The sequence below is a fragment of the Musa acuminata genome, chromosome BXJ3-10, assembly GCF_036884655.1.
Source record: "Musa acuminata AAA Group cultivar baxijiao chromosome BXJ3-10, Cavendish_Baxijiao_AAA, whole genome shotgun sequence".
NCBI classification, from domain to species: Eukaryota; Viridiplantae; Streptophyta; class Magnoliopsida; order Zingiberales; family Musaceae; genus Musa; species Musa acuminata.
The window spans coordinates 31,353,870-31,381,776 of record NC_088358.1 but is presented as its reverse complement, the minus strand read 5'-3'; the positions used below and the strand labels follow the sequence as shown (position 1 = coordinate 31,381,776).

The 27,907-nt window shown below is 35.5% G+C and overlaps 1 protein-coding gene across 10 annotated transcripts; it reads left to right on the top strand.

Annotated features, from left to right (window-relative positions):
* Positions 1–1,130: 1,130 nt before the first annotated feature.
* LOC135651943 (uncharacterized) lies at positions 1,131–27,669 on the top strand. Of its 10 annotated transcripts, none has more exons than XM_065172593.1 (25): positions 1,131–1,431; positions 1,548–1,657; positions 3,697–3,769; positions 3,992–4,053; positions 6,584–6,725; positions 8,743–8,961; positions 9,054–9,120; positions 11,225–11,630; positions 14,539–14,686; positions 14,771–14,931; positions 16,926–17,025; positions 19,070–19,144; positions 19,291–19,425; positions 20,657–20,749; positions 21,779–21,961; positions 22,061–22,165; positions 23,053–23,211; positions 23,662–23,706; positions 23,800–24,021; positions 24,552–24,629; positions 26,308–26,414; positions 26,488–26,544; positions 26,635–26,704; positions 26,841–27,075; positions 27,164–27,669. In XM_065172593.1, the coding sequence occupies exons 1-24, from the start codon at positions 1,291–1,293 to the stop codon at positions 27,003–27,005; spliced, it is 3,123 nt and encodes a 1,040-aa protein (XP_065028665.1). In that variant the 5' UTR covers positions 1,131–1,290; the 3' UTR covers positions 27,006–27,075; positions 27,164–27,669. The 10 variants fall into 10 exon arrangements, with proteins under 10 accessions (XP_065028665.1, XP_065028664.1, XP_065028667.1 ...); XM_065172592.1 differs by having other exon boundaries at positions 26,620–26,704; XM_065172595.1 differs by lacking the exon at positions 24,552–24,629.
* Positions 27,670–27,907: the final 238 nt, after the last annotated feature.

The following is a 27,907-nucleotide window of genomic DNA, read 5'->3' as shown; positions in this document are numbered from 1 at the left end:
TTAAATTAATTTTAAACAATCAAATGTCCAAACATATTTGAGCAATAGAATTTTGGAAATGAAATAATAAAAGAGATGGGGACTCAAAACCTCATTTCATAAATTTGATGAATTTTATACCTAAGACATTACTTTTTTATTTCATTGATTTGTAGAAACCAATATTTTTTTATATTAAATTAAAATTTTGCTTCAAATTAATTTAAAACAACCAAATTTTGGAAATGAAAAAAATACTGAAAGAAAAGAAGAGATGGGGACTCTAAAATAATTAGGTTGAATGAGAGGGGAAATCTTTATCTTGTCACGTGATTAGGTCAACACAATAAGACTATGGCTCCGTATCGTTAATTAGGTCACGCCATTAGTCATCGAATATAAAATGTTCGATATTTTTATTTCATGATTTTTTAGATAAATATTATATAGTATTTTTAAAAAATTAAAAAGTTATATTAGTATTCTGTAAATATTAAAATGATAATGCTACATCGAGATAATATTAATAATGAACATTTAAGTATTTACAATGTAAAATATGAAATGCGAATTCATATTTCAAATGTGTTTCATACTTAATAGACATTTCAAATGTATTTCCAAACACACTCATAATAATCAACAAATAATTATTTATACTCTGAGTAATTAATTATCGAATATTTCAATAAAAACTATATATGTTGCATAAACCATCCACGACTATGAATTTAAACTCTCGATCCGTCCATGAATAATGGAGGACACCACCTCTTGTACAGATATCAAAATCAATATTAAATATGGATTCGATATGTTTTGAATCAATCACACTTGAGTATATTTAATTAGGAACATGAAAAACTTAAATATAATTATAAAAAATAAGCCAAAAAAATGTTTTTAATATTTTATGCACAATAAATAAGTCAAAAAAAATCGTATTAATCGAACTAGCATTTAAAAATCATATTAGATCAGCAGATTGAATATAATATAATATAATATAATATAATATTATTTAAGTAATTGGCAATGAAAAGATATTTAATCTCATAAATAGCTGTATTCGTGCTTAAAAATCAAACGCGGAGCCAAAATAATAATAATAAAAAAGAATAATAAACAAATAAAAAGCCTGAGTTGCCCTCCACATTTTCCGGCCCTTTTCATTCATGGTCACTTCGTCCTGTCTCTCCGCCTCACTCGCGAATACATCCGCCGATCGCCGCCAGGAAATCGAAAACCCTCGGTCACCATTCCCAGATTCGTAAGAAGAGTGTGTCGCGTTCATATAGTTTCGAGAGACGAATGGCTCTCTCGGCGGCCGACGTCCAGACCGTGTACTCGCTCCTTTCCAATGCTCTGAGCCTCGACGAGTCGGCCCGCAAGCCGGCGGAATCCGCCCTCGCCCAGTGCGAGAACCGCCCGGGATTCTGCTCTTGCCTTCTTGTAACTTTAGCATCCCTTCTTGCCTACTAGGGTTTCTTTTTTTTTGTGCCACTTGTGATTTTTGTTTTTCCTGGACGATGAACTCCGATCAATAACCGGGGGAATGGTGCACGCAGGAGATCGTTGCGGCGAGGGATTCGGGTTGCCGAGATGACGTTCGCCTCCTGGCCTCCGTGTATTTTAAGAACAGCATCACTCGCTACTGGAGGCACCGCCGTGATACCCCGTAAGCTGTTCCATTCGACGCCTGAGGCTCCGTGGTTTGCGTTGTGCGAATTTTACTTGACTTGTCTTTGTGCGATGTGGTGTTTTTGACAAAAATCTGTAGGATTTTAAATTTAATTCACATGTTAATTTATGTTATTTGCACAATAGCTATTATATCTAGATAGATTCGCTTAATGGGTTCCCCATCTTGGCCTTCTAGGGCAGCTAGGAGCTTTGGAATGATTTCAGCATATCCTTTATATTCTTTGAAATAATTTATGACTGACAAACCATCTCCTATTTGTTTGGTTAAACCCCGTCAGAGTTTAATGTTGTAGGAATTTATTTGCTTTTCAGTGATATTGCCTTGTTCAAATATGTGGTGTAACTTTTGGAAGTTGTCACTCAGCTTGTTCCTGTTTGACAGATTATTGTCGCATGTGAACATAATATGTGTGACACTTGTACTCTACATCTCTCTCTCTCTCTCTCTCTCTCTCTCTCTCTCTCTATCTATCTATTTTCTGGTGCTAGGTATGGATCAAACTTGCGAGGTGGATAATGAAGCAAAATGATCAAAGAAGGTTCACATAATCTAATCTTACTGTTTGAATGATGACTTGCATGTTCATGGATGACTTCAAGGAGCAAAATCTTCATCTTGAATTCTCATTGTTATTTGTTTGAGGAGGCTGAGAGAAAAACTCTTTATTAATTGAGTTGGAATACATCCTTTACTTTTCTCCATTTACAACCTCTGCTGGGTACATTTTTCACTGTATCGGTACAGGTTTTCCAAATCTTGCTCAACTATTGAAATCATCAAGAAATTTCTGATGATTTATATTTCTAGAGGGTACAAGCCTTACACTTTCACTATCATTTATATTTTCAGTAGGTGGTATCTTGGTTTCTTATTGCACTTAAATTAAATAATGACTGTTAGTCGTAACAAAAGAAAATGATCTGTCCAACGTAACAATCATTTTTCCGTCCAACCTTCTACTATCATTAGGCTCGATAAAAGTTTCTCATGGAAACCCTATACACTACATGGATGCAAGTCTGTATGTTTTTGGCAAGTTTGCATGGTTGGCACTGTCATGAAATGCATGGGTAATTGCATATGGTTGTGGTTTAGTTAAATACACTTGGTCATGGTCGCACAAACTAGCTGACCTGTGCATTTTTTTCAAATGAAGCACAACAAGTATGTTTGACACATTGCAATTAGATCTAGCGGCATATCACCTCAGTAGTTTGTGAAAGGATCTTCACACTGTGTGCAGAGCATGCCCATGTAAATAGGGAGTAGCACCTGAAATTCTTGAGAGTCCGAAGGACTTAAATGAATAGGAAAATCGTTAGGGAGCTCTGTTTATCTTCACATTGATATTCCAAAATAGAGGAATTTTGTCAACATACTTGTTGTTTTGTTTTGAGTAATATATTGAGACTTGTTGTAGCTTGCTTAAAATGGATGTGCAAGCAAATTGTGTGAAAATGGCATTTTTTGATTGAGAGAGCAGAGCAGTTAAGCATTGGTGGTTTTTAGTACTTTCTGTCATACAAGTCATTTGATTTAAAGTGTGAGTAAGCCCTAGCTCCCAAGGCTTTACTTCTCAATAATGTTAGGAGAACCTTTTATCAAGTGGGTCACATCCTCTGGATCAGTTGGTTGGTTTGGCCTTAAACTGAAACGCCCCTGTTCCCTGTGCCGTTTGTTTGATAGAATAGGACGATTCAGGATAACAGCATTGTTTTGGTGTATTCCAAGAAAATCAAGGATGAAGCACAGTCCGTATATCTCATTATGTTATAGGTTGATGCTTTTTGTTCATAGTTATTTCCGGTAAGTTGGATACCAGCTTTTGCTTTATGAATTTGTTGGATTTTGGTTGTAGAACCACATGTAATGGGTTAAATGCCCGCTCATAGTCTTTCTAAGTTTAGAGATTCACCTATGGGCCTTTAACTATATATGATGCTACAATTTATCTTTTGTGCCTATTAACCTCATTTTCTGTCTTGGATGTGGATGAAAAATCCTTTTTTCAGGGGCATTAGCAATGATGAGAAAAATCATATAAGAAAGAAGTTGCTGTTACACTTGCGAGAAGAAAATACTCAGGTGATGCTTAAATAGGTTGAATTTAATATGCATATTTTAATACAAACTACAAAGAGCCTGACTATTAGTGACTTCATCTCCCTTATCATTCAGAAACTTGTTATTGTGAAGCCTAAACTAAATGTGGTGCCTAACTAAGTCTAAAACTAACTAATATGGTTTTGAATGTTCTAGCTTATAAAATTTTTAATTCTTCATTTTCTTTAATACTATATTGTGCAGATAGCACTTCAGTTGGCTGTACTTGTAGCGAAAATTGCACGTATTGATTACCCAAAAGAGTGGTATTTAATTCATCTTCTTTCTACCTTGATTTTGCACTTCAAATGCGTATTAGATTTTCCAATTGCATTTTTTATGAAGCATATTGCTTGATTATTTGCTTCTTGTATTCGTTAGCAGGTTTGATGAAGTAAATATTATAAAATGTAGAACATCCATCCTTCTTTCACATCTTAACATTTTTAACCTCTTAACGACAGACTTTGACTTTAGTTCAAGATGAAGTGAATATTACTTGATAAGGGTTTTTCTTGGAGAATTAGGTCATAATCAGCAGGATTTTTTTTTACTTTATGTGAAAGAAGATAGATTATCTTGCTTCATGGAGTTATAATGATCATGTGATGTCTGATGGAGTAAGATATGAAATCTTAGGAAAGCATTTAAATAGCTAGCTAGTGTGTTCACATTGTAAGGCTTTAAAGGATATTAATGCCTTATGTGGTATAAAGGGAGCAAGGAAGGGAGGCGGGCAGAGGTTGAAGTTGGGATACTCTAAAAACAGTGCAGCTTTATAGGAAAAGGGGGATTACAGTTTTTGAAGTATGATGGTATTAGTTGCACAATTGGCATGGCTATCCAAGCATATGTGATCAAGGAATGGAAGGTAATAGCAAGATGGACTACCTACAAAGCTGTCAAGAAGGTTTTGGGCGTATGGAAGACACCTGAATTTGTAAGAGGTAGAGATTCAACAAGTGGTAAGATAATAAAAGAAGATAATATAACAAGAATGAGAGATGATAAAACTTAAGTTGCAGCATGTTGAGAGCACATGTTTAATTAAGACTATAAATTACATTTTGCCAGCAAGAGTATGGTCAGATCTATAAGAGCTCTTGTTCTCTCAACAACATTAAGAAAAAGCTGTTAAAATGTTAACTATTTGCAGTGGGCTACCTGGATCCTTTCCCATCATAACTTAGGGCAATGCCACTGATCATGCTATGAGCAATTTATTTCTTTTAGTTGTTTCCACTAAGTTCAGAGTATTTGGTGGGAATCTATGGTAACAATCCATTCCTTGGGCTTTTCGCTTCTGTTGCCATTATCATATCTATTTTTTTTGTATCTTTAGACAAGCATTAAGAAGTCAAAACCCATAGACCTATGCTATAGTTCTTTGTCCATACCTATATGATCTTTAACTTATCCTTCCACTTACATTCATCAAACTATATATCCAACAACCCACAATACAGATTGGCTGTCCGACATTTTTTCTTGGTCTTGATTAGAGAGCTAAACTAATGAATGTTTAACATAATTGTAATGACGACATTTTTACTACTTTGTGGAAAAGCTGAACAATTTCAAGTATTCAACAGCTAACTAGAGCTACTCTTATAGCGTCGACATCATTGATCTATATTTTTTTTAAGCTCTGCTTTGTCGTAACTATCCTCTACTTGTATTTTTCATTGTTAAAATTGTTTTTCTGCCAATAAAGTGTGTTATCGTGGAGTATTCTTTTTTATTTATTCATTTCTGTTCTACTCCAATTCCCTTAAGTTGTGATACCCTTAGATGGTCTTATGTGAAGTAAGCTCATCCATTACCAAAGTGAAAAGATAAAGACTAGAATCATCATACTGTATACATACAGTTATATGAAACTTGCTGGACTCTTGAAGTCCTAACTTTAACAATAACTCTATCATACATATCTTTTAAAAGATCCAATAACATGCTAAAGTACGGCTGTAAAGTTTTGGTATGAGTTTTAAAAGTCAGAAGGATCTGACAATTGGATTGCACAATTATTAGTACCTGCCCCTGAATTTATGTAAGTTAGGTGACAGCTAGCAGATCAGAACACACTTATTATGCCATCTTTTTCAATATATGCTAATAGATCATGTATGCTCAATCCCTCAGCGCTGGTGCCATTCTGATGGTAGGATATTGGGCTTGAATTCTACAGTGAAATCAGTTTGTCTCCAAATGCAACAGCAAATTTGGTGGATTGATGAATTCCATCTGAGCTGGTGAGAGTGACTATATTGCAACTATCTTATCGTTGAAGTTGCAACAAGGGAGAGACTGATCCACTTTGTAACATATGTATCCTGGCATGAGAAATTCTTTTTTTTTTTCCCAAAATTAAAGATCAACCAGGATTTAGTTTCACGTGGTAGTCAGAGTTTTGTTGAAAAACATAGGCATTGTAGGACAATTCAGATGCATGAGCCACACATGTAACAAGTATCTGGCCGTGTACCATAGAATCCAGAATGCAATCATGTAATTTGTGATTTCTAAACATCTACTGAATATTTCTTCCTGAAATGTGTATACTCTCTTTCACCCTTCATGTAAGGTGATTATGTTTTGCTGCATGAGCAATCAATTCGTCATTTTTAATTGTTCTGTTTGCCTACTTGTTATTATTCAAATCAAGTTTAACTTTCTATTATGAGTATGTTTTCATTCATATGTTTGCTAGAAGATGTACATCATTGTCAAATTTTGTACTATCTGACTAACGAGAAATGTGTTTTTGATGATATTGGCTGAATATGTTGCTAATAGGCCAGAGCTCTTTTCTTCTTTGGCACAACAACTCCAATCAGCTGACATGCTAGCTTCACATAGGGTGTTCATCGTTTTGTTTCGAACTTTAAAAGAATTGTCAACAAAACGTCTTAGTTCAGATCAGAGGACCTTCCAAGAGGTATGTCTTCTTTATTTTTTACATGATCTAAAGTGGGCACATAGTTTGCTTCTCTGTGGTGTGCAAATGCTCCAGTTCAGTGAACAAATGGATTCATTTCTGTAAACATGTTTTTGTCTTTGGCATATAATATCTTACAAAGGTATTTTTCTCTTGTGATGCAACAAATATATGCAACTGGCATTGTTTATGGTTTGTATGGCCTACTCCTTTCCTGGAAAAAGTTCAATTCTATAATTACAGACCATAGGCCATAGTCAATTGCATATATGGAGACCATTGGGCCTATGGTAAAGATGCTTTGCACCAAATTGGGTCTAAAGGGTTCAAGTTATAGAAATAGTCTCTCTGCTTTTTAAGACTTGCGTACATTTGACTTTAAGATTGCATTTGCTGGAGTATTGTCCACACGATTGCCTTTACTCATGGAGTGTGGACATGTTCTTTTGTTATTATATTATGATATGTTATCTCAAAATAGTGTTTATTGTTGATATTCTTGAGCTAGATCATCATTTTTTCAGCACATTTTTAGTACTGGTCATGTGTCAGTATAGTGTGTGTGGTACCCAGTCTTACCTCTATATTTAGAGAGAGGCTGTTTCTATGACTGGAACTCTTTATCTCTCAAGTCACAAAGGAGCAATCTTATGATTGTACTAAGGCCCGCACTCGTTTGATTTTGGAAAATTCTAAATGATAGTGCATAGTTAGAGCTTAGATTGATTAATAATTTGAAGCTAGTGACTTCCTATATTGTAGAGTCTTATGAAGGATGGATCTGTAGAAGGATATGATGTAAAAAAGTCTGCAGATCTGGGTTTCAAGAACTGAACAAGAAAAGCAAGGGTGCAGTGGGTCTATCTTCATGAGGATTTGAGGAAGATGCCCAAACCAAATCCTCCTAACTTAGTGCTAATTTGAACAGGTTCACATTATGCCAAAAGAAATCCAAATAAACTAATTATTGGCATGAGTCATGCCTAAGCATGTCTAAAAACTGAAAGTAGACATCTGATATAGATTTAAAATACAATACAGATAAAAATTTATAATCTAGATTCTAGAATATGATTGATTTTGGTCGAGGTCAGGTAGCTGCGTTGGTGTTGGTACTTGGTACAACATGCATGCTATATTGTTCTATGGTTACATATCTATGTAACAACATACTTCGGTGAAATTTGACTTCCGGCTTTCATGTTCAAGAAATGGCATACTAATTTTGCAATTTTTTTTTGTCTTGTAAGTGCTTGTGCAATATTTACTTTGTTTTTATGTTTGGCTTAGCCTATCCATGCCATGTGCCAGGAATGTTCCACAGGCAATCTTCCAGACCATGTGCCTGCACTTCAATCCATGTTTTTTCAAACTAACTGCACGTCCTTTTGACAACAGTTCTTATCTTCCGAAATGGAATCTCTTAAGCGGAACTGAATTTCATATACCGATTCATAATTTGCATCATCATGCTATGTTGGATAGCATCAGTCTCATTGATTTCTGGTGGGTTTTTCCCAACTTGATTGCCATCTAATCTACAATGGACCTAGTTCAGCTCTAAAGATCCCTATGGTAGGGCAACTTCAAACGTGGATTTGCCCAAGTGCAATATTGCGCTTTAGCTTGCTATTTGTGTGCCTGAAATGACGACCTTCAAAGTGACTTATCCACTTATTTGAAAAAAAATATCGGATCTATTTTGTTTGTGTGTCATGGCTCTGCAGTTTTAGTGAGTTTGTGATATCTAAACATCAAGCCTCTAAGCTTGATAAAATTCTTGTCATTCTCCACAATGCTTTTGTTATTATTGGTGATCTGATGCTAGATAATTTGAAGATATTATGGTGGAAGTTGGGGTAATGTTTTGTGTCTGCTATATTCTTTGTTCATCTCATTTGCAAAATTGTTGTCATGCTTTTGAGTTATGATATGCTAGTAGCATATCATGACTTCTAGGTACAAGAATTTACTTAATGACTTCTAAATGGTCAACTACATTTTACTTGTTTTGCAGATCGCCTCACAGTTGTTTGAGTACACTTGGAACCTTTGGAAGAATGATATACATACTATACTGCAAAGCTTTTCTACTATTTCGCAATCCATTACCATGAACTCATTGGTGGAACAAGGACATGATTTGCTTTTGGTTTGTGAAAGATGGTTTCTGTGTCTGAAGATCATTCGCCAACTGATTATTTCTGGGTATCCTAGTGATACAACAACTGCACAGGTTAACATGCCTCATTTTAAAATATTTTTAGTATGCCATTCTCTTGTTTCGTTCATGATCAAAAGATTTCTGACCTTTTATTCAAATTTAAGGAGGTCCCGCTGGTGAAGGAAGTTTGTCCAGTGCTCTTGAATGCCATTCAATCATTTCTTCCCTATTGTAAGATGCTCCTCTCATTATTGATAGTTATTTTTAATCATGTTTTTTTTATATCTCTTGGATTCTTTTAGCTGTAATATTAGTTTTTGAACGTTTGGCCCTTCTATTCAATCATAGTAACCTTAACTTTGAGCATTTGTCATCATCTTTTAGATTTTCATTTCCTCCCTCACTTTTTTAAAGGTATATTTTTGAAGTTGCTCTCATAATTATTCAGACTACTGGGGTTTCTCTATTGACATAAAGTTTAGGAACTTATTTGTTGTATTTTCATTTTTAGTTTGCTGGTTTAAACATTTTTCTGTTTGGAAGTGTAAATGCTTCCTTAGTGGGTTAGATTCTTGTTGACTGTTCACTATATTAACTTGCTGGTTTAAACAATTTTCAATTTTGTAAACTTCAAATTCTTCCTTGTTGGGTTGGATTTTTGTTGAATTTCAAATTTGCTGGTTTAAAGTTTAAACAATTTTTTTTATTTGGAAATCGTAAATTCTTCCTTGTTGAGTTAGTTTATAGAGTATAGAGTATAGACAATCATCATACTTGAATCTTTTTGTTCAATCACCTTTTATAAAAGAGAGTATGCTTTTGTTAGTATATACACATATTGTAAGATGAATAAATTTTTTGATTAATCCTATTCAGCCACCTCTATCTAAATGCATACTTTTTTCATGGTCTTCTACATCAAGTCAATTTATTGTAGGCTTTAACATCATTGGTTTGGCCTTGAACGTGCATGTATTTGGTCCATTACGGTGTATCGGCATATGATATCTCGTAATGTACCATGGTACTATTCTGTTTTTATTTTGGGGGGGGGGGGGGGGTGGGGAGAGAGAGAGTGCAGGAGATGTACGGTAGATGAGGCACACGGGCAGGGGTGCATGGTTGTCATGTCACCTGTGGGTGGCACATAGGATAGGAGACACTAATGAGGAGTCGCACTACCAAATGCATTGGTCATGGGCATTTAAAAAAAAAAAAAAGGAAAACATCCTTAAATGAAAGCAAGGGATAGGACCGACCACATCCCATGTAAACCTGGATCGGTATTTGGACGGAATTGATTTCCTTGCACAAGAGAGAGAGACAGAGGACAAGGGAAAGAAGTGGCCACGTGTAAAATCTTCTTTAACTCCATCATTTGTAATTTTTATAACTCAAACTTGGAAAAACTTGTGTTCTCTTAAATTGGCTGGCTCATCATTTTTATCAGATTGCTAGTAGTTGGACACTTGAACTCTGAATTTTGTTTGTAGATTTTTTTTGTGTAAAACTATAGAAGTTCATTTGACATTGATTAGCTCACATGACCTAATTATACTTCCAGTCATGGTTCGAAATACTGCTCAGAACCAGTCTGTGGACGAGAACTTTTCATCTGGTCTGGTCCGTTTTGTAGGTTGCCGCCCAGTAATTTGGTTCAAATTTAGGGTTTAGAGCATGATTTGTAATACTGTACCATACCGCTCGGTATGGGCGGTACATACTGGTCTGATAGAGGACCGATACTGGCAGTGCATCAGTACACTCTAGCGTACCATGTTTTGGTTCGCTCGGCTCGGTACGTATCGTACCGACAACTGATCGGTACACCGGTTCGGTATGGTATTCAGAACCTTGGTTTAGAGTTTGTAACACCACCCTCTCTCTGCCACCTGTCATTGCCCAAGTTAACCTGGTACACTTTTTCTTCCTCCTTTCTTCTTCTTCCAGTTACAGTGTGTTGGTAACCGAAATTTTGAACTATGCTTCTTGTAGATCTTTTAAAATCCTTTTCTTCTGTTATGCAACTTAAGAGAGCATAAACAATAGGCCATGACTTGTGCCAAAGCTAATATCACTCAGCATGATGTAAATGAAGCTCAAGCCTAGTTTCTGATTTAGGTGCAACTGTTGAATAGCTTTGGATATTTTTTCCGAGGCAAAGAGCACTACAGTTTTTTTTCAGTTACTTGTATCAGTAGGCCCAAGATGTTTTTCTTTCTTGGATAAGAGTGTTTTTATTAAGCAATTGGTGTTTATAGAACGTGTACCTGAATTACTTAATGGAAGTTGGATACCTTTTATTCTTTATTGCTAATTATATTGCATAATGCAGACTCTTTATTCCAGGAACGACAAGTTAGATTATGGGACTTCACAAAACGAACATGTACAAAATTAATGAAAGCATTAGTTGCAGTGCAATCCAAGCATCCATATTCATTTGGTGACCAAGCCATCCTTCCAGCTATAGTTGATTTTAGCTTGAATAAGATAACAAATGCAGAACCCACAGTTTCATTTTTTGAGCAGTTTCTGATTCAGTGCATGGTTTTGGTTAAGTCTGTATTAGAGTGTAAAGAATACAGGCCGAGCCTCACTGGTCGTGTGATCAATGAAAGTGAGGGCTCCTTGAGTTTGGAGCAAAGGAAGAAAAACATTTCCACAGCTGTTGCTGGCATACTTAAAACCATTTTGCCAAGTGACCATGTCATACTGCTGTGTAATATATTGATAAGAAGGTACTGGGATTTATGGTCTTTATTTTTACCTATATCAAGTTTATGCAGTAAATGATTTACACTATCTATGTTTTTCTTTCATCATCTTTTCACTGATACTTACATGAGTTTCTTTTATCTATTTAATTTAGGCATGACTTCAGCTCAAATGTTTTGTTTTCATCTGTTCATGAGTTAAGACTATTCTTAATTATTTAGTCATTCATTTTGATATTGTTGGTTTATCCAACCTCTTCTTTATAAAAGACATCATATTTTTAATGTTTCTTGGCCTCAGGCTGGAAGATATTTGATTGATGTTCATTTATTGGAACGAGTCAGACGTCTTCTGGATGTCAATCATCAACTCTTTTGATGAGTTTCATCAGAACCTCACAGATGATATTGCATTTTTGAACAATTGTTATGTAATGTTTCCTCCTTGGTTGTAGCTTAACTTGCAACTGTTAGGAAGAAAATTAATTTTGCCAGTTGTATTTATATTTCTGGTTCAAGGTTTCTTTTTTCTCATAAGTTCGTTTACTTCAGTGCCCATAAATTGTGTCTGCACTCCAGAGCATTTTGTGATGAGACCAAGTTTGTCTTTGAAGTTGAAAGTTCCTTCTTGATCTATCTCTCAAATTACAAATATCGAATGAGGTCTGGACTTATGAGTTTGGCCCTTGTTGTGAACATATTTTTTCTCTGCTAATAGGTTATTGAAGTTTGATGAAAGTTGTGCTTTGTGACATTCAACAATCTATAAGATAGGCCCAGGGCTAGGATGCAATGATATGCAGAAGTGCTGATTCTAGTCTTATCTTCAAAGTCGGTCGTTGTGTGATGTGCTGGAAACAGCTCGACCATGTCTGAGTTTGAAATGGAAGAAGGTTGACCCAATTTGAGGTGCCAAGGAGGTGACTTCTTGACGTGATGTCGAGATGCTCCTGAGGTGCCTGCAAGAGAAGATTATGTCTGGTGTTCTTGACTCTGTTCTCTGATGTTTAAGTTAGTGTGGAGTCTGAAGTGGAGTGGTTCAGGGCTTTGAGGAGTGAGGAGAGAGAAAAAGATATGCTATTTGTAGTTAAGGCTCCATAACCCCAAGTGGTTAGGGAAATATTCAGAGAATGTTTTCTGTTAGAATGGTCACAGATGTGGTAGATTAAGCCTAACAATCGATGAGGTGGCAGATTCAGCATAATAAATTTTGTTGTTTTATGCAACGTTGTGGCCCATGTTGGGTCCATGTGTCAAGTTTGGGGAGGAAGATTTTGTCCTTACCTATTATGGTGGTCTAGCAGGCTAGTATAGTATGTACGTGCGGATTGAAAGATGGGCATGCATGGCAGTCTCCAAGAAAAAGAATACAATAGAAAAGAGGAAGAACTATGAACAATGGGATAGGAGGGGGGATTTAGCTAAAAGCAATGAAAATATCTTATGACACTCAACTCAGAGTAGAATTAAAATAAATTCCAGCAATAAGTGTTTAGATGCCAATCTTTTTTAATAAAATCACAATATAATTTATCCTTAAATTGAGCCATGCAGACTAAGAAGTAACTAAGATGTTCAAGAAAGTTAATTTGGGACAAAGTCATACCAAAGATGTAATACACTATCATTAATTTGAATTAAACATTTTGGGCAAGTAGTATAATCTCAAGAAATTAATGGGTTAGTTATTCCATTGAGTTGAATCATGATAAATGGTATTAGTGCTAATCTACTATTAGGTTCAAGGAAGAAAGGGATAATATGGACGGGCTAGAGGGTACATCATAGCGTGGAGTCACTGTAGTGTTCAGCCTCACTTGCATCAAGCTAGGGTCTAATTATAGGTCATGCTATTTCTTGGTGAAGATGTTAAGTCTTTAAGTAAGAAAAATAGTAACACCTTGTTTAGTACCATGTTGGAAGTGTGCTAAGACTTAAATTGACTTATAAAAACTGTGCTTAAGTCTGTTATCCTATCGGGTTGGGTTGTTAGAACATAAAATAAATATCAAAATTTTTCTTTATTCGTTATCGTGTTCGAGTTCAATACTTTTCATGGATAGGACTAAGGGATCTAGAGCTCAGCTTATCTCAAGGTTTAAGAATTCATTAACACTGTGAGACAACCTGTACTAGTGACAGAACAGGTTTGTAAGTGTTTTTTATTATCTCTCAGTAGATATCATAGATGGGTTTTGGGGCTGTAGACGGACTTTTGTGGCTAATTCATATCGGTTGTGGCTACTGAAACTACAGCCATGGGGTTGGGGCAGAAATGTTAGATGGGAAGAGAGACAAAATAAAACTCTTTCTTCGGAGATTCCTTCACTGATTGATCTCTATATTCATGTTCCCAGGAAAGAGTATGTGATAACCAGCAAAGGAAAAGAAAAAGAAAAATTATTTGAGACACACTCTAAAGGTGTCATTTCCTGTAGCACTTGTTTATTTTAGCTTACTCCAAAAAGCCTCATGCCCTGTCGGTCCTTGTATTTAGGAGAATAGTTGGGGAAGAATGTATTCTTACTTATTGATAGCTGTCATATGCCTGAATTCTTGGTGGCAGATATATTAATAGTACAAGATTTTTTGTTGGTCAAAATGTCTGTGTAAAACTAATGATAAGTGTATTGTAGCTGTTTGTAGAGTAGAAGATAGAAGAAAATAGCTTCAAATTAGCAAGTAATCTTGGAAATAGATCTGTTAATTAATGCCATTTCTTTTTTTAATGTTGGATATAGATCTGTTAATTAATACCATCTCTCTCGAACACAGAAAGAAAAGAAGCAAGGGCCACAAAAATATTTTTCTTTATTTAATGCAATTTCTTTGTGACCTCACTGATGCATGCTTGAGCACCTGAATGGTGCCCGATCTTTTAGTTTGCTTTCTATGGTGCTTTCTTGAGGTGTCATTTGTTGATTTTTTCTAGGTACTTCATTTTCTCGGCAAAAGATATGGATGAATGGTATCAGAATCCTGAACAATTTCACCATGATCAAGATATGGTTCAGTGGACAGATAAACTTAGGCCATGTGCTGAAGCATTATATATTGTCCTCTTTGAGAACTATAAACAAGTCAGTTTACTTCTCATCCTGTTTATCGTAGACATATCTGTAAATGATGACTAATCTTTAATAACCTTTGATTTGTGTTCTCAGATCCTGAGTCCTGTAGTTATTTCCATTCTTCGTGACGCGATGAGTAGCTCCCCACCATTAGAAACCGAAATATCTTCTGCAATGCTTCTAAAAGATGCTGCTTATAGTGCTGCTGGGCATGTTTATTATGAGCTCTCTAGTTACCTCGACTTCAGTGATTGGTAATGTTCACATCTGGTACATAAATATTCATATTGTTTATCTGTTTTACTAGTCCAACCAGATATTTTGCAGAGAACATATACATTTCCATGTTTATGAGTTTATTACACTTTATTTTTTGACCAATGTTTGCTAGAGTAGTTTCTGTATATGTGGGATTAGACCTTTCAATTAACCTAAAGCTACCTACTTGTTCTTTTCACCTTTCTTTCCAGTTTGAAATTGTTCGCTCTCCTTTACATAGCTAGGCATTTTTTTAAACAAATGATAAGTGGTGAAGAGTGGATCTGATCCTAGGACCTTGGAATGAATGACAAAGTCTTTATGTAGATGGCACCGCTGTAGCTTAGCTTCTATGTAATATATTACTAGTTCTTAAATTTGTTGCTATATTAAATAATCCATATTATTCTTGAAGTCAAAGTTGCTTCTCCATCTACTATTACCTTTGGTTTTAAATTTTAACAATTCAAGGATAATTGTTGTGCCATTACTTGGTGATTATTCTCAGCTGATGCAGGAAATACTCCTTTAGGATTGGTTGTGATTTGTTAACCGATAGAAATTTGCTTTGAAGTCTGATTTTGATTTGTAAGCTATTGAAATCTGTTGATTACCTGTGAACACAGCATATATTAGCCATTTCATGTGAAGCAGCAAGAAAGGAATAGGCAAGTGTAGCCTAAGAGAGGGAAGAGACTAGAGAGAATAAAGCATGAAGAAGAGGAGAAAATGAAGAAAGAGAACCTGAGAAATAGTACCAGGAACCACATTCATTTTACATTCTGTTGCTTTCCTTTCCTTGAACCCTTTATTGAAGGGATTTCACTAATTCCATACCTTGTTATATTAGAGAACTTAAAAGTGAAAACAATATTTACTAGTTGGCTGGATTACTTATTAAAATAATGCATACTTCTGTTTGATGAGTGATGAAACCACTGAGAAGTTTTCAATATAGCAAGGGGTGAGTATTAGGTTTCTAATATACTGTAGGCCCCTAATATGGCCATGCATATATTGTTTTAATTTTAAACTCAATTAGTATTCAGTAAGTTAATTAAGTTCATTTGAACAACCTGGACCTGATAATATATAGACTCAAGAAAGAAACTGTGGCGCTGACTAAACTCCAATTACAAATTTCTGTCAATGACAAATTGCTTTGGAGAAGCTTCAATTTTAGGTGCATCACATGTTCTGCAGAATAATGTTTGCAATTTCATGCCTGCTCACTATTGCTGTTATCATATCATCTCCATGACTTATTCATCATCATATCCTCTATTGTATGATCTTTGCGAACCTGAGGCGTTCCTCAGTCCTACCATTGGTGACTGGATAAAACTTTCTCAAGATTCTGTTCAATGTCCGTGTGTGCTTTTACATCATGTTGTTAGTCCATCTGTCACAAAATTATTCTTTGTGCATGGAACCTTCTCTTATTATTATTTTTTATGTGTTAACATTCACAGGGTGATTCTTTGCTAATATAGGTTGCTGAATAATTTTTTGCTAACAATGCAAATCTCAAGAACTTTGTTTTCTTGTGGTGCATGCTTGTTCTCAGTGTGCTATATCTACAAATAAGCATAACCAAATTTTACTCATGGTGCAGTTGTTGTTGCAACTTTTCAAAGTTATTGCTGCAATATTTATGTACCATTTTCTTGTCATAGTGCATTATGCTTCCATTTATGGGAAGAGGTGTTCTTTTCCTTTTATCTACCTTGGCCTTGTTGTCCATGTTGTTAGCTGGAAATACCATGCTGACGGTGGCACATGCAAGCTATTGATTATGTTGCTGCATTAATGTTCGTCTCAAATACTTTCAAAATAGTGAGAAGATAACTTCCACCTCCCGCAAAATTAGTATACTTTACAGATTTCTTTGACATCAATATTTCATTGTTCTGCTATCTATAAGGTTACATTCAAACTATATGATGTTTTGCATGGCTTATTATGTTTGTCCTGCATGCTTTATGTACAGGTTTCAAGGATCTCTGGCTATTGAACTTTCCAACAACCATCCAAATATGCGCATTCTTCATCGAAAAATTGCATTCATTCTTGGACAGTGGGCTTCTGAGGTTAAAAGTTATTTCTTATTATTTCTTTTGTAGGATTTTTTTAATTGTTGTACATTAGGTTTGAAATAATATCTCGTCACGGCATCATATGGATCATGTTATCTTTAGTGCTGTGTGTGATTACATTGCGATGCATGACTAGAATTTTTGTTGGAATCTCCTTAGCATGATTAGTTTCTTACTTTCTTAGACTCTTATCTTTATTGATGCTTGTGTCACTGAGAGCAAGGAATGCATTTCTTTAGCTGCATTGTATGTGTTTTGAAATGCAGGCAATCCTACACATGTGAGCTGCTGGGAAGAAAAGGGAGAACAAATAAGAGAGGGGGAAACCATGAATATGGCCTCCGGCTAGCACTAGTGACCTCTACTATCATGCCCTTTTCTTCTCAATGACATATGGGAAGACCGAGGCTTGTACGGTTCCTGACACTTTAAATTGAGGGAAAATTAACTCGTATAAAGGAAGTTTGACTTCATTTAGAATTGGATAGGCATAAGCTAAAAGATTGATCTCTCCATAATATTCAAATCACTATGCCTGATACGTGGTAGTTCAAGGAAACCTTGTTCGAGAGTATATAATTTTGTGCAGTCATTTTAGTTTGTCTTGCGATATAATGCAACACTTGATTTGGTTTTCTGAAACTGTATTTTACTTTTTTAGTGTTAATAGTTCTTGTTGAGTCTTAAGATATTCAACAATTAACATACTATGATTGAATTTATGTTACTTTGGGACTGCAAGTTATTAGGGCATATGTATTGTGAACAGGTACACAGCTGTTTTTGGTTATATACTTAACTTTCTATTTCTTGTTGTTTTAATATGGTCTAATGCACTTCTTTGTTTGAGAGCATTGCAATATTGCTTATTGCCTACTGAGCAAGCTTCTAGATTTTTCTTAACATGTCAAAATGCATTTATATTTTTAGCTGGGTCGAAGTTCCTTGGTGAAAAATACTTTGTCCCAATTTTGCTATAAATAAGTTCAAATGTACCATGTTGGCATCCTTGAGTTCACCCACCAGGACATGTCTGCAGGCTGAGTGTGATATACTGAGTGTTAAGGGATGCCAATTTTGTACATCCTCATTGAGTGACTAGCTTGCACCTCTGGAATTATCTGTATAGACTCAATGGAACTACTTGCTCAATAGCATAGATGAAACACACTGTTGATCATGTGTCTTTAACATGCCAATGTAATCCATAATCAACTTTCAATGCAAGACTAGTTAGGGTATCACAATCTCTCATTTAGACTTGGTTTCCTTGTCAAAGCTTAACATAGGCTACGGACATTCTCTAGTATGTGACATATGGGATGCACTGATGGCTCGCTGCTATGACGCGCCTCTTGCAACATTTCCTACTGGGCCAGCTTATTCCATTCTGTGATACTAGGTCCACCTTAAGCCATAATCATGATACATTCTGGACCTATTAATTTTATAACTTGAATAAAACGGGGCTTTAATGTCACTAGTATGTCCAGTAAGGCTTTACAGCAATCCAGTCATCACGAATCAGTGCATGGGAATGTGGAGTGTACAAAATGACTCCTATACTGAAATGTAAATATCATGCATGGGACAAATGAAACATAGGATTTAGAAAATATTTGTTGCAAATTAGCGCATGCAAAATTTAGATATTTCTTGGACCCCAGCTACAAGGAACACAAAATTACTGTTGCAAATCTTTGTTATTGAAAAATTCTTGAATATTGTGAGAAGTTGGGATGCAATATGGGTCTTGGAGGAGACTATAATATGGAGAGAGAATACAAGGTGTAATACTATTGAAAGTGTGATTAATTAAATTGTTTATTATGAGTGTGAATCCAGATGTTCAGGTTATATCTCAAGATATTTATTGCAATATGGCTTCTTGCTGTTCTTTAGTTGTGGTCTGCAAACTCATGAACATGTTCAATTCTTTGTTGATTTAAAAATTCTTCTCATTAATGCATCTGCAAATATCTTCTATAGCACCAAATTGTTTGCTTTTACCCTTCTAATTATTGTTCTCTCTTAACAGATTAAAGATGACACTAGAAAGCAGGTGTACCATGCTTTAATCAGATTGCTTCAGGACAATGACATTGCTGTTAAAGTATAACACCATCCCTGGAACCTGCCTTTCAGTTAATTGTCCACATTTGAACCATCTAAAAATAAAACTACATTATCTACAATATAACTTGATTCTTTGTAAATGTTTTGCTTCTCACAAAATGTATTACCTGCATTTCTTTTCAGCTTGCTGCCTGTCGGTCTTTATGCTATCTTGTTCAGGACACTAATTTTTCTGAAAATGAATTTTTCGAGCTTCTACCAGCATGTTGGAACTCATGTTTCAAGTTGATGGAAGAAGTTCAAGAGTTTGACTCGAAGGTCTGGTATCTCATTTCCCTCAGTGTTCCTTTATTGTGAGGCCAGCAGATTAAATTAGGACAATTTTCTTGTACCATGGTTTAGTAACATCAGTATAGTTCTTTTAATGCACTACATTTGATAGGTTCAGTTATCATATGCATACAGGAATGTCTTTGACCCTTTCAGTCAGTAAATAGTTGGGACACTTCACTTTTGAACTAAGTTTTTGTTGGTTTATGAAAATAATTCAATATTGCTTGAATATGACTTTTCTATTTCTCCCTTTCTGGGACACCAGGAATCAAGAATGTTGTGATAAGGATCAGCTCTAATGCCACTGAATTTGGAATTCTATTGATAAGAATCATTGGGATTTGTTATGCCTAAATTAAAGTTATGTGCATGAAAAACTGAATAATTTTTTTGATTTCAAATTGAAATCTACAAGCAAAGCTCAAGTGAACTTTCATTTGATACATGCAAGAACAGTTGATCATAAGCAAATGTAGCATAAATTTTCTTTTGTTGGTTACATAATGATTCATCTACTAGTCAATAATTCAATATACAGATTGCTAACAGAGTTGTTTAGACTTGAAGCAACTGTTAAGTTTGAAAAACATTGAAAATGTGTCATGTTTTTTTTTTCAGCCTGAAGAACTTCAGATTGTCTAGTAAGTAGTAAATTCCATACTCTGCAGCATACCAGACTTTTGCGTATAATTTATTTAATAATTTTAAAAGAATAATCAACAAAATAAACAAGATATTGCTTTAAAAACAAAATCAATAGGATACAGATTCTTGCCATGTTGGATGCACTACTTCTAATTAGTGTCTCGTCAGCCACTTTGCTTTTGGGAGATTCAGTAAACCTGGTCTGTTTGTCCATGAATTTATAAGCAATTTTCTGCATGAGAATGGAACTGGAGGTTACAATATGAAGGTTATTGCTTAATGGTTAACTTTTTACAAATTTTATTGATTCTAACCATATGACATTTGGAAAGCTCATGTATATATTAGCAGAAAAGTTGCCAGATTCCATTGAATTGCAGTGTCTTCATTGTGTAACTTGGTGTCCATTTAATGGTGATGACTGTCTGTAGGTTACAATTTTTTGTTACGTTGGGGCTAGCACCACTGGCTGGGAGATTTTTTACCCTTTTCTCTTTCTCTTTTTGCGGGAGTAAATGAGATTTGCTTGAGCTGAGATTCTTACACTTATTATCTCTAACACTTCTTTTAGGTACAAGTGTTGAATTTGATTTCTGTTCTAATTGACCATGTCGGGGACAGAATTTCGCCTTATGCACATCAATTGTCCAATTTTTTCTGCAAGGTATGGTTCTATATAGTTCATTAGTTCTCTAATATCATTTTTCTGTGGCATATAAAACATTTGATTTTCCAAACAACTTGTATATGTGGTGGCAACATGAGAGTTAATATTTTAGATGCCTACTGCCCTAAGAAAGAGTTACTAACTGTGATGCTTGCTATGATTCCAAACATACTGTAGTCTTTAAGCTCAACGAAGATCACCATTATGGATAACTTAAGTAGCAGTGTTGCAGATGAGTGACTATACCATAATATATAGACATTTATGCATGTTTATAAAAGTTAAGACCAATCTCTTTTACCAATTCACATATTGTTAAAACTTAAAACACATATGGTTTGTTCCTGTAGTCCTCTTGCTTTAACTTTTTTAATGTATATTATGTAAGATGGAGTTGTTGACATTTACTGTTTGGAGTTCTTGATACGGAACAACACAGTCTGGTACTAGGACTGGTAAATACTGTGGGTATGCTCCAGTCCAATGAGATTCAATCCTATATAAGTTGAATCTAACCTATAGGAGAATGTGATGTGAACATTTGTAGTAAGAAGTGAATAGTCCTAATTGTGTTTGGATTAGAGATTGTTATATTAACGAGTCAATTTATTCTCCAAGAACTTTTGGCAATTTTTTTGATGGAAAGCTTCAAATTGGTAACTGAGATCATACATTATAACATTTGTTAAGAGATATTTCATACATTGGCCTTTGAATTTATCTTCTCTGTTGACACTTTATGCAGCTTCAAGTATGTGATTTTCTTTAGGTGATGTTGACCACAGGAAAATTACTCCATGACTAAATTGCTACAACATTTTGTTGTTGCATTCATGTTCTCTGTTATCCTTCTTCAGTGCTACAAGTTATTTTGTTTGATCTATGCTTATTGTATTATGAATGTTATTCCATGTTGTGTCAGTTGACCTTTTCTTGATACTACTTATTCTGTACAAATAACTTAGATTTTTCATGATTCTGGTTTTTCTTGAAGGCAAATGATTATGGTTTTAGTGGTACTAACAGATCTGGGAGGAGTCAGCTGGTGAAAGTTTACTGCAAATTCAGCTTCTAGTAGCACTTAGAAATTTTGTCGGTTCTCTTGGTTACCAGTCGTCGATTTGTTATACAATGCTTCTACCTATTCTGAAGAGTGGAATTGATGTTGATAGCCCTGATTCTCTCAATCTTCTAGAGGACAGTGTCTTGGTAAGTTACTTTTTCCTTATTGAAGCTTTGGGGTAGGCATTGCTGTTGCCATTTCCATTGTTGTGGTTTTGACTTTTTGTTGCCGATGAACATTTTCAGCTATTGGAAGCAACACTTTCGAATGCTCCATCAATGATGCCTCAATTGCTAGATTTCTTCCCATATCTGGTGGTTATACTTGAAAGAAGCTTTGACCATTTGCAGGTTAGTTTATTTGTAGACATAACAGCATAAGAATGGTGATCTTTGAGGACTGTTTTACTTAGATATGCTTTTCCGTATCTCTACTTCAACTTGACATTATTGATATCCCAATGTATGTTATCTATCCAGGATCTTGCATTACTTTGCACTCCAACTCATGGACGGTGAACTTTGTACAATTCATTTTTTGTCGATTATATGTACCCTTACAATAATCTTTTTCTCTATAAAACCTTGTGATTTAGTAGATCCATGCATCTGAGCAGTGCCTTTGGTGCTACCTTATGAACTTATATTTGTACATTGGAGATTGTAAGTAGAAGAATTAACATAGGAACTGGAACTGCTTTGGTGGATGGGACCTTAGATCATGGATATCTGCATAAGGGGATTCACTGGAAAGCTAGAATGCATGGGTACACTACTCAAATGGTGATCTTGAGGAGGTTTCGTTGACATACCGACATATATACTAAATTAAATCCTTGATTTGGGAGTAACGCAAAAATATGGGACATTTGCTGACATTTTTCTTTTCTTCGAGGCCATTTATGTATGCTATGTCAGGCTCTTAAAATAATATGGGATTTCTTTTTGAGCATATGTCCTGTTAGATATAGAAATTAGAGTAAAATTCAATTCTTATTCTTGGTATAAACTGGAAAGCTATCTATATATCTTTTTCCATCAGTTAGTTTTTCTGTTTTTCCACACTGATATGGTACAATAAATTCAATTCACTATTGCCATTCATATGTTGCAAAATTTTTGAAGTGTTTTTGATTCCAGGGCAATCTATACAATTGTGGCCCATGGTGGGAAACTTTGTTGCATGTAAAACTTTTTTTTTAATATGATTTGTCTTATCTAATATTATTAAAGTGTAGGTGGCTACTAGTATTATTGAGGACTACATTATCTCTGGTGGCGTAGAGTTTCTCAATAGGCATGCTTCAAGTCTAGCTAAACTACTTGATGGAATTGTTGGGAATGTTAATGAGAAGGGGCTGCTTTCAACTCTTCCAGTCATTGATATCCTGATCCAGGTAGTCTCATATTAGTTTGTTTTAATCTTATTAGTTTCATTTGTTGTGTCAGACATATTCTTCTGCTGTGTGCTGCTGCTACCATTGGTGCATTGTGCTTTAGCCTTATGGGCCATCCATAATGGCTTTGTCCATGTCATGGTTCTCCATTGGACTGAAATTTACAGCCTGGCTTTAGATGGGGATCACCTTCAGTCTCCAAATTCTGGCCGGATAGTGTTTTAGCTGATGCTGGATATTAAGCTTTTTGGCTCATTGAAACCCAGGTTTAGCATGTTATTTCATGACAATTAGATTCTCCACTTGAAATACTATAAGTGGTGCTTTATAGTTTATACCCAATAATACTGTTGTTTGCAGCATCTAATCATCCATATGGTTTTTTTAGCTATTGATTTGAATGCTTAAATGTGGCTAATGAGTTTTAAATCAAGCTCATTTGATCTGTAGTGCTTTCCTATGGAGGCCCCTCCATTGATTGCTGGAGTTCTTCAGGTACATGAATCTCTTAGTGGATTGTCATAGTATGGATTAAGTATTATAGTTGGGACATATATGTACTAGTTATAACTCAATATTATTTTCTAGAAACTCATCCTTATATGTTTGAGCGAAGAAGATGATCATAATCCTTCTAGGACAGCAGTGCGTGCTTCTTCTGCAGCCATTCTTGCCAGGGTCTTGGTGATGAATACCAATTATTTTGCTCAGTTAGCATCTGAATCATCCCTTGCTATGGGCCTTCAACAAGCAGGACTTCCCATCAACCAGAATATACTTCTTTGTTTGACTGATATATGGGTTGATAAGGTTAGAAATGACATGAACTTTTATGTTGCAAAGCTACTGATAATTAAAATTTCTTGTGACCAGAATTCTGACATGTACGATTGCTGTGGCCACCTTACTACTGAACAAATATGCACATCTTCATTATTTTCATCGATGATTGTTTTGTAGTCTGATATATATCTGTATGTTCATATTTTTTCTCGTGCACTGTCGAAAAACTATCTGCTACGGCTTCTGTATTTTGCACGCAGATAGGTTGCTGAATCTGATTGTACATGTTTTGATTCACATATCTGTTGTTTCGCAGACTTTCACATTCTTGGATATGTTTCTCTATTGAGTGCATGTATCAGTAAGGAATTTTTATAGGTCCATTCAATGATTATTGCTATGAGAGAATCTCTTGATGTTTAGGTATATACGATGATGCAAATATATGATACTTTATAGAATCTTCTTGGTGTGCAGGTATAGCACTTGAAATACAAGTAGTTTTGGAGAGACAAACCTCTTTTGGATAATTCTCACAGGAATCTGTTCCTCTGTAGTTTAGAACGGCATCATGGCCACTGAAGTTCTCTTCTGGGGATGAGCTTGTTTATCCTTTGGGATGGTTCAAAGCTCAAGTAACTTCTGGATGATCTCCTAGCTTAAATCTATCCATTCTGCTTTAATAACCATTCTTTTTTCAGTCAGCACTTTGACACCTAATTTGGCATTATCAAATTGCTTTGGAGCGTTGAATTCTTTTTTTTTTTTGCTGTCACAGGCATCTCACTTGGTGTCTTCCTCTTCTGTTTGAGATATTTCTTTTCTACTGAAGTATATGGAATTACCTTCTCAAATACCCACACCATATATTACTAAAATACTTTCAAATATCATCTCTCTCTCTCTCTCTCTCTCTCTCTCTCTCTCTCTCTCTCTCTCTCTCTCTCCAGGAAGTCCCTTGTAAATTTTATTAGCATCTCTAGAATTTTCATGTGGATAGCACGGGAACTTTATTCACTTTGGTGAAATTTTACTGAAGGGAAGGTGTTCCTCTGATTTCCTGGTCTGCCTTGCTAATATTGACAGATTATATACATTTTTGTTGTCATTTAGCAACAGATGTCTGAAGGTAAATAATAAATTGTTTCAAGTTTCCGCTCCGAAACTTCTTTGCAGGACCTTTCGGGATATTGGAGGCATTTTATGCCACCTGTTTGGCAGTTTATTTTTGGATGATTTTACTATGCCTATTTGGTGGTTTCTTTTGAAGGCTAGAAACTCAGATATCAAGATTAAGGACGCTGTAGTTTTTTATCTTATTAAAAGGTAGTCTAGTAGTTTTTTCATGTGAAAATTATTATTCCAAGGAAGAAACTCTATACCTATCTTTTCTTCTTTGTTCTGTAAGTCGTGTTGTGTGTTGTTTGCTGTGCTTTGGTATTTACTTTTTTTTTCTCTTTTTTATCTTCCATAATCCTTTTATTTTCTTTCTGAAATGAGTTCCTGTAGTATTTTGCCACTTTTAAAAGGGTCATTTTTTTGAAGAGGGATTTTTTCATGATTCTTAAGAAAAGGGCTCATGGACAAACACAAGTTTGCTGTATAACACATAAATGGGGTTTGGGCATCAGTGAAATTTGACCTTATATAATTTGCAATGGTGATATCAGTGATGAGCCTAATGTCCCTTACTACAGTCCAAGGTTCTCTACAAATGTCCACACTTTTCATGATCCTCTTACGGTATACAGACACATTGAGAAAGTAAGAAAGGAAACTAGCATGTTGAAGTTGTGCCTTGTTATAGAACATTGGATGGAGATTAGGATATGGGAAGTAGATGAGAAGCCACCTAAATGGAATTCGGCGGCTAGAATCTGTCTCTGCAGAGAGTTGAGGTGGTGCTGTGGGACTTGTTCATTTATAAATTTCAACAGTTGACAGTCTAAAGATTACAGCAACAGAGTGTTTATAAAATTGCTGGTTCACCGAATATTAAATGCTGTGAGCGGTTTTTCTATTTGCTGGTTTTAAGGCATAGTCGAAACTGGCTAAGTATTTATAGGGTTAAGCCAGTTTTACTGGTCTGTCCAGTCTAAATTCCAGAACATTGGAACAAACTATTTCTTTGATTCATCAAATATTGATTATAGCTTAATGAATATTACAAATCACAGTTAATGGTTAATTCCCTCTTTGAATTTGGCTTATTAATATGAAATATTGCATTGTTCAGCGATGTAATTTATTCTTGAAATTGCTACTTCTAAAGGCTTTGGCTTATCTTCTACATGTTTTTTTTTGTTTCAACAGATAGACAACGCCACAGTTATACAGAGAAAGGCCTATGCTTTGGCTCTTTCTGTTATCTTGACTTTGAGAGTGCCACAAGTCATTAATAAACTTGATGACATTCTAAGGTACATATATCTTCACAATTATCTTCATGTTTGCCTTACAGTACAACTTTAGTAGTATTTACCCTTGATGCAGTGTTTGTACAAGTGTTATCCTCGGAGGAACTGAAGAAATAAATGAAGATGACTCCGGGTACTATGTCTTAACCTTTTTCTAATCAATTTTGCAATTTTTGCCTCCCTTCTTTGCTTACTTATTTCCTGGCAGTGGTGACACCACAAGCTCTTCTGCGCTCAACAATGAGGCTATTGGGTACGGTGGTTTCTCAGTCAGAGACTCAAGAATGAGACAAGTGAGAGCTTCAGTTTCTGCTGTTAATGGATTGGTTTAATGTTGATTCCGCAATATTACCTAAAAATAAGTAATCTGAGGAGTATCTAGTAGCATGGTTGGTTACACACTTTAACATAAATATCTTCTTTGCTCAGATTAAAGATTCAGATCCAATCAAACAACTATCCTTGGAAAACATGCTGAAAGAAAACTTAAAAGCATGTGCAGCTCTCCACGGAGATGCAACTTTTAATGCAGCTATTAGCAGGATTCATCCATCAGCATTTGCTCAGTTACAGCAGGCCTTAAAGATGGTTTAGAGAATTTGATATGGATTCTCCATTCTTTCCGTTCTTGTTATCTTGTGTGCCTCCGAAGATTGATTGCATTGTGAGTCATGATGTATGCAGAACCTTTTTTGTTTATAGAAAAGCAGTTCCACCTGCAATTAACTTTGGAGTTACTTTTTTTTTTTCAGGTGCTTTTTCTGGTGCATGTAGCTTGTTGATTTTTTTTCCATCCCAAATTGCATTGCGTCCATCCACCTTTTCAGCATTAAACAGAGTTGATGTGTAACAGTTAAAATCAAAAGTACTGGAAGCTACATGGCGGGTGTATATCTGGAACGATTTCTTAGCACCTTGTCATGTGGCTCGAGAAATCAAATGTCCGTGAGAAGCAGGTAAAATTTTAGCTGTCCTGCTACATGGTGATTATTCATATTTGTATAGTTTGGGCAATGGCTGTGGAAATGGGGTTTTGACGATTTTCCATATCAGTTATGTTTTGAGGACCATTCATCAACAATGAGTTGTACTTGTTGCGATTAGAGTATCAGAAGATATATTGTGGAGCAGTTTTTTCTCCAGCAGTATTAGCATATGACATAGACATGTGGAGGAACTGCTTTGTTGTGTCGGTATGGAATTCTTGTGATGAATATTTTTGTTTTGTACAAATTGTGGAAATGGATCATTTGATCAATTTGTGTAGGTGCGTGCATGAACGAACGCATTGGAGCGTTAAAGTTGTTGCTCCATCCCTATGGGTAATAAACATGGTCGAGGAAATCCCACTCGCATCATAGCCGATGGGTAACAAACATGGTTGCTTTGATGACATCTCAATAGCTATTAGCAGTAGCCATGCCCACTCGAGTACTCTTTATTCTCGGCGTGTTGATGCTGGCTCGGTGCTCGATAACTGAGCCAAGTATTGCTCG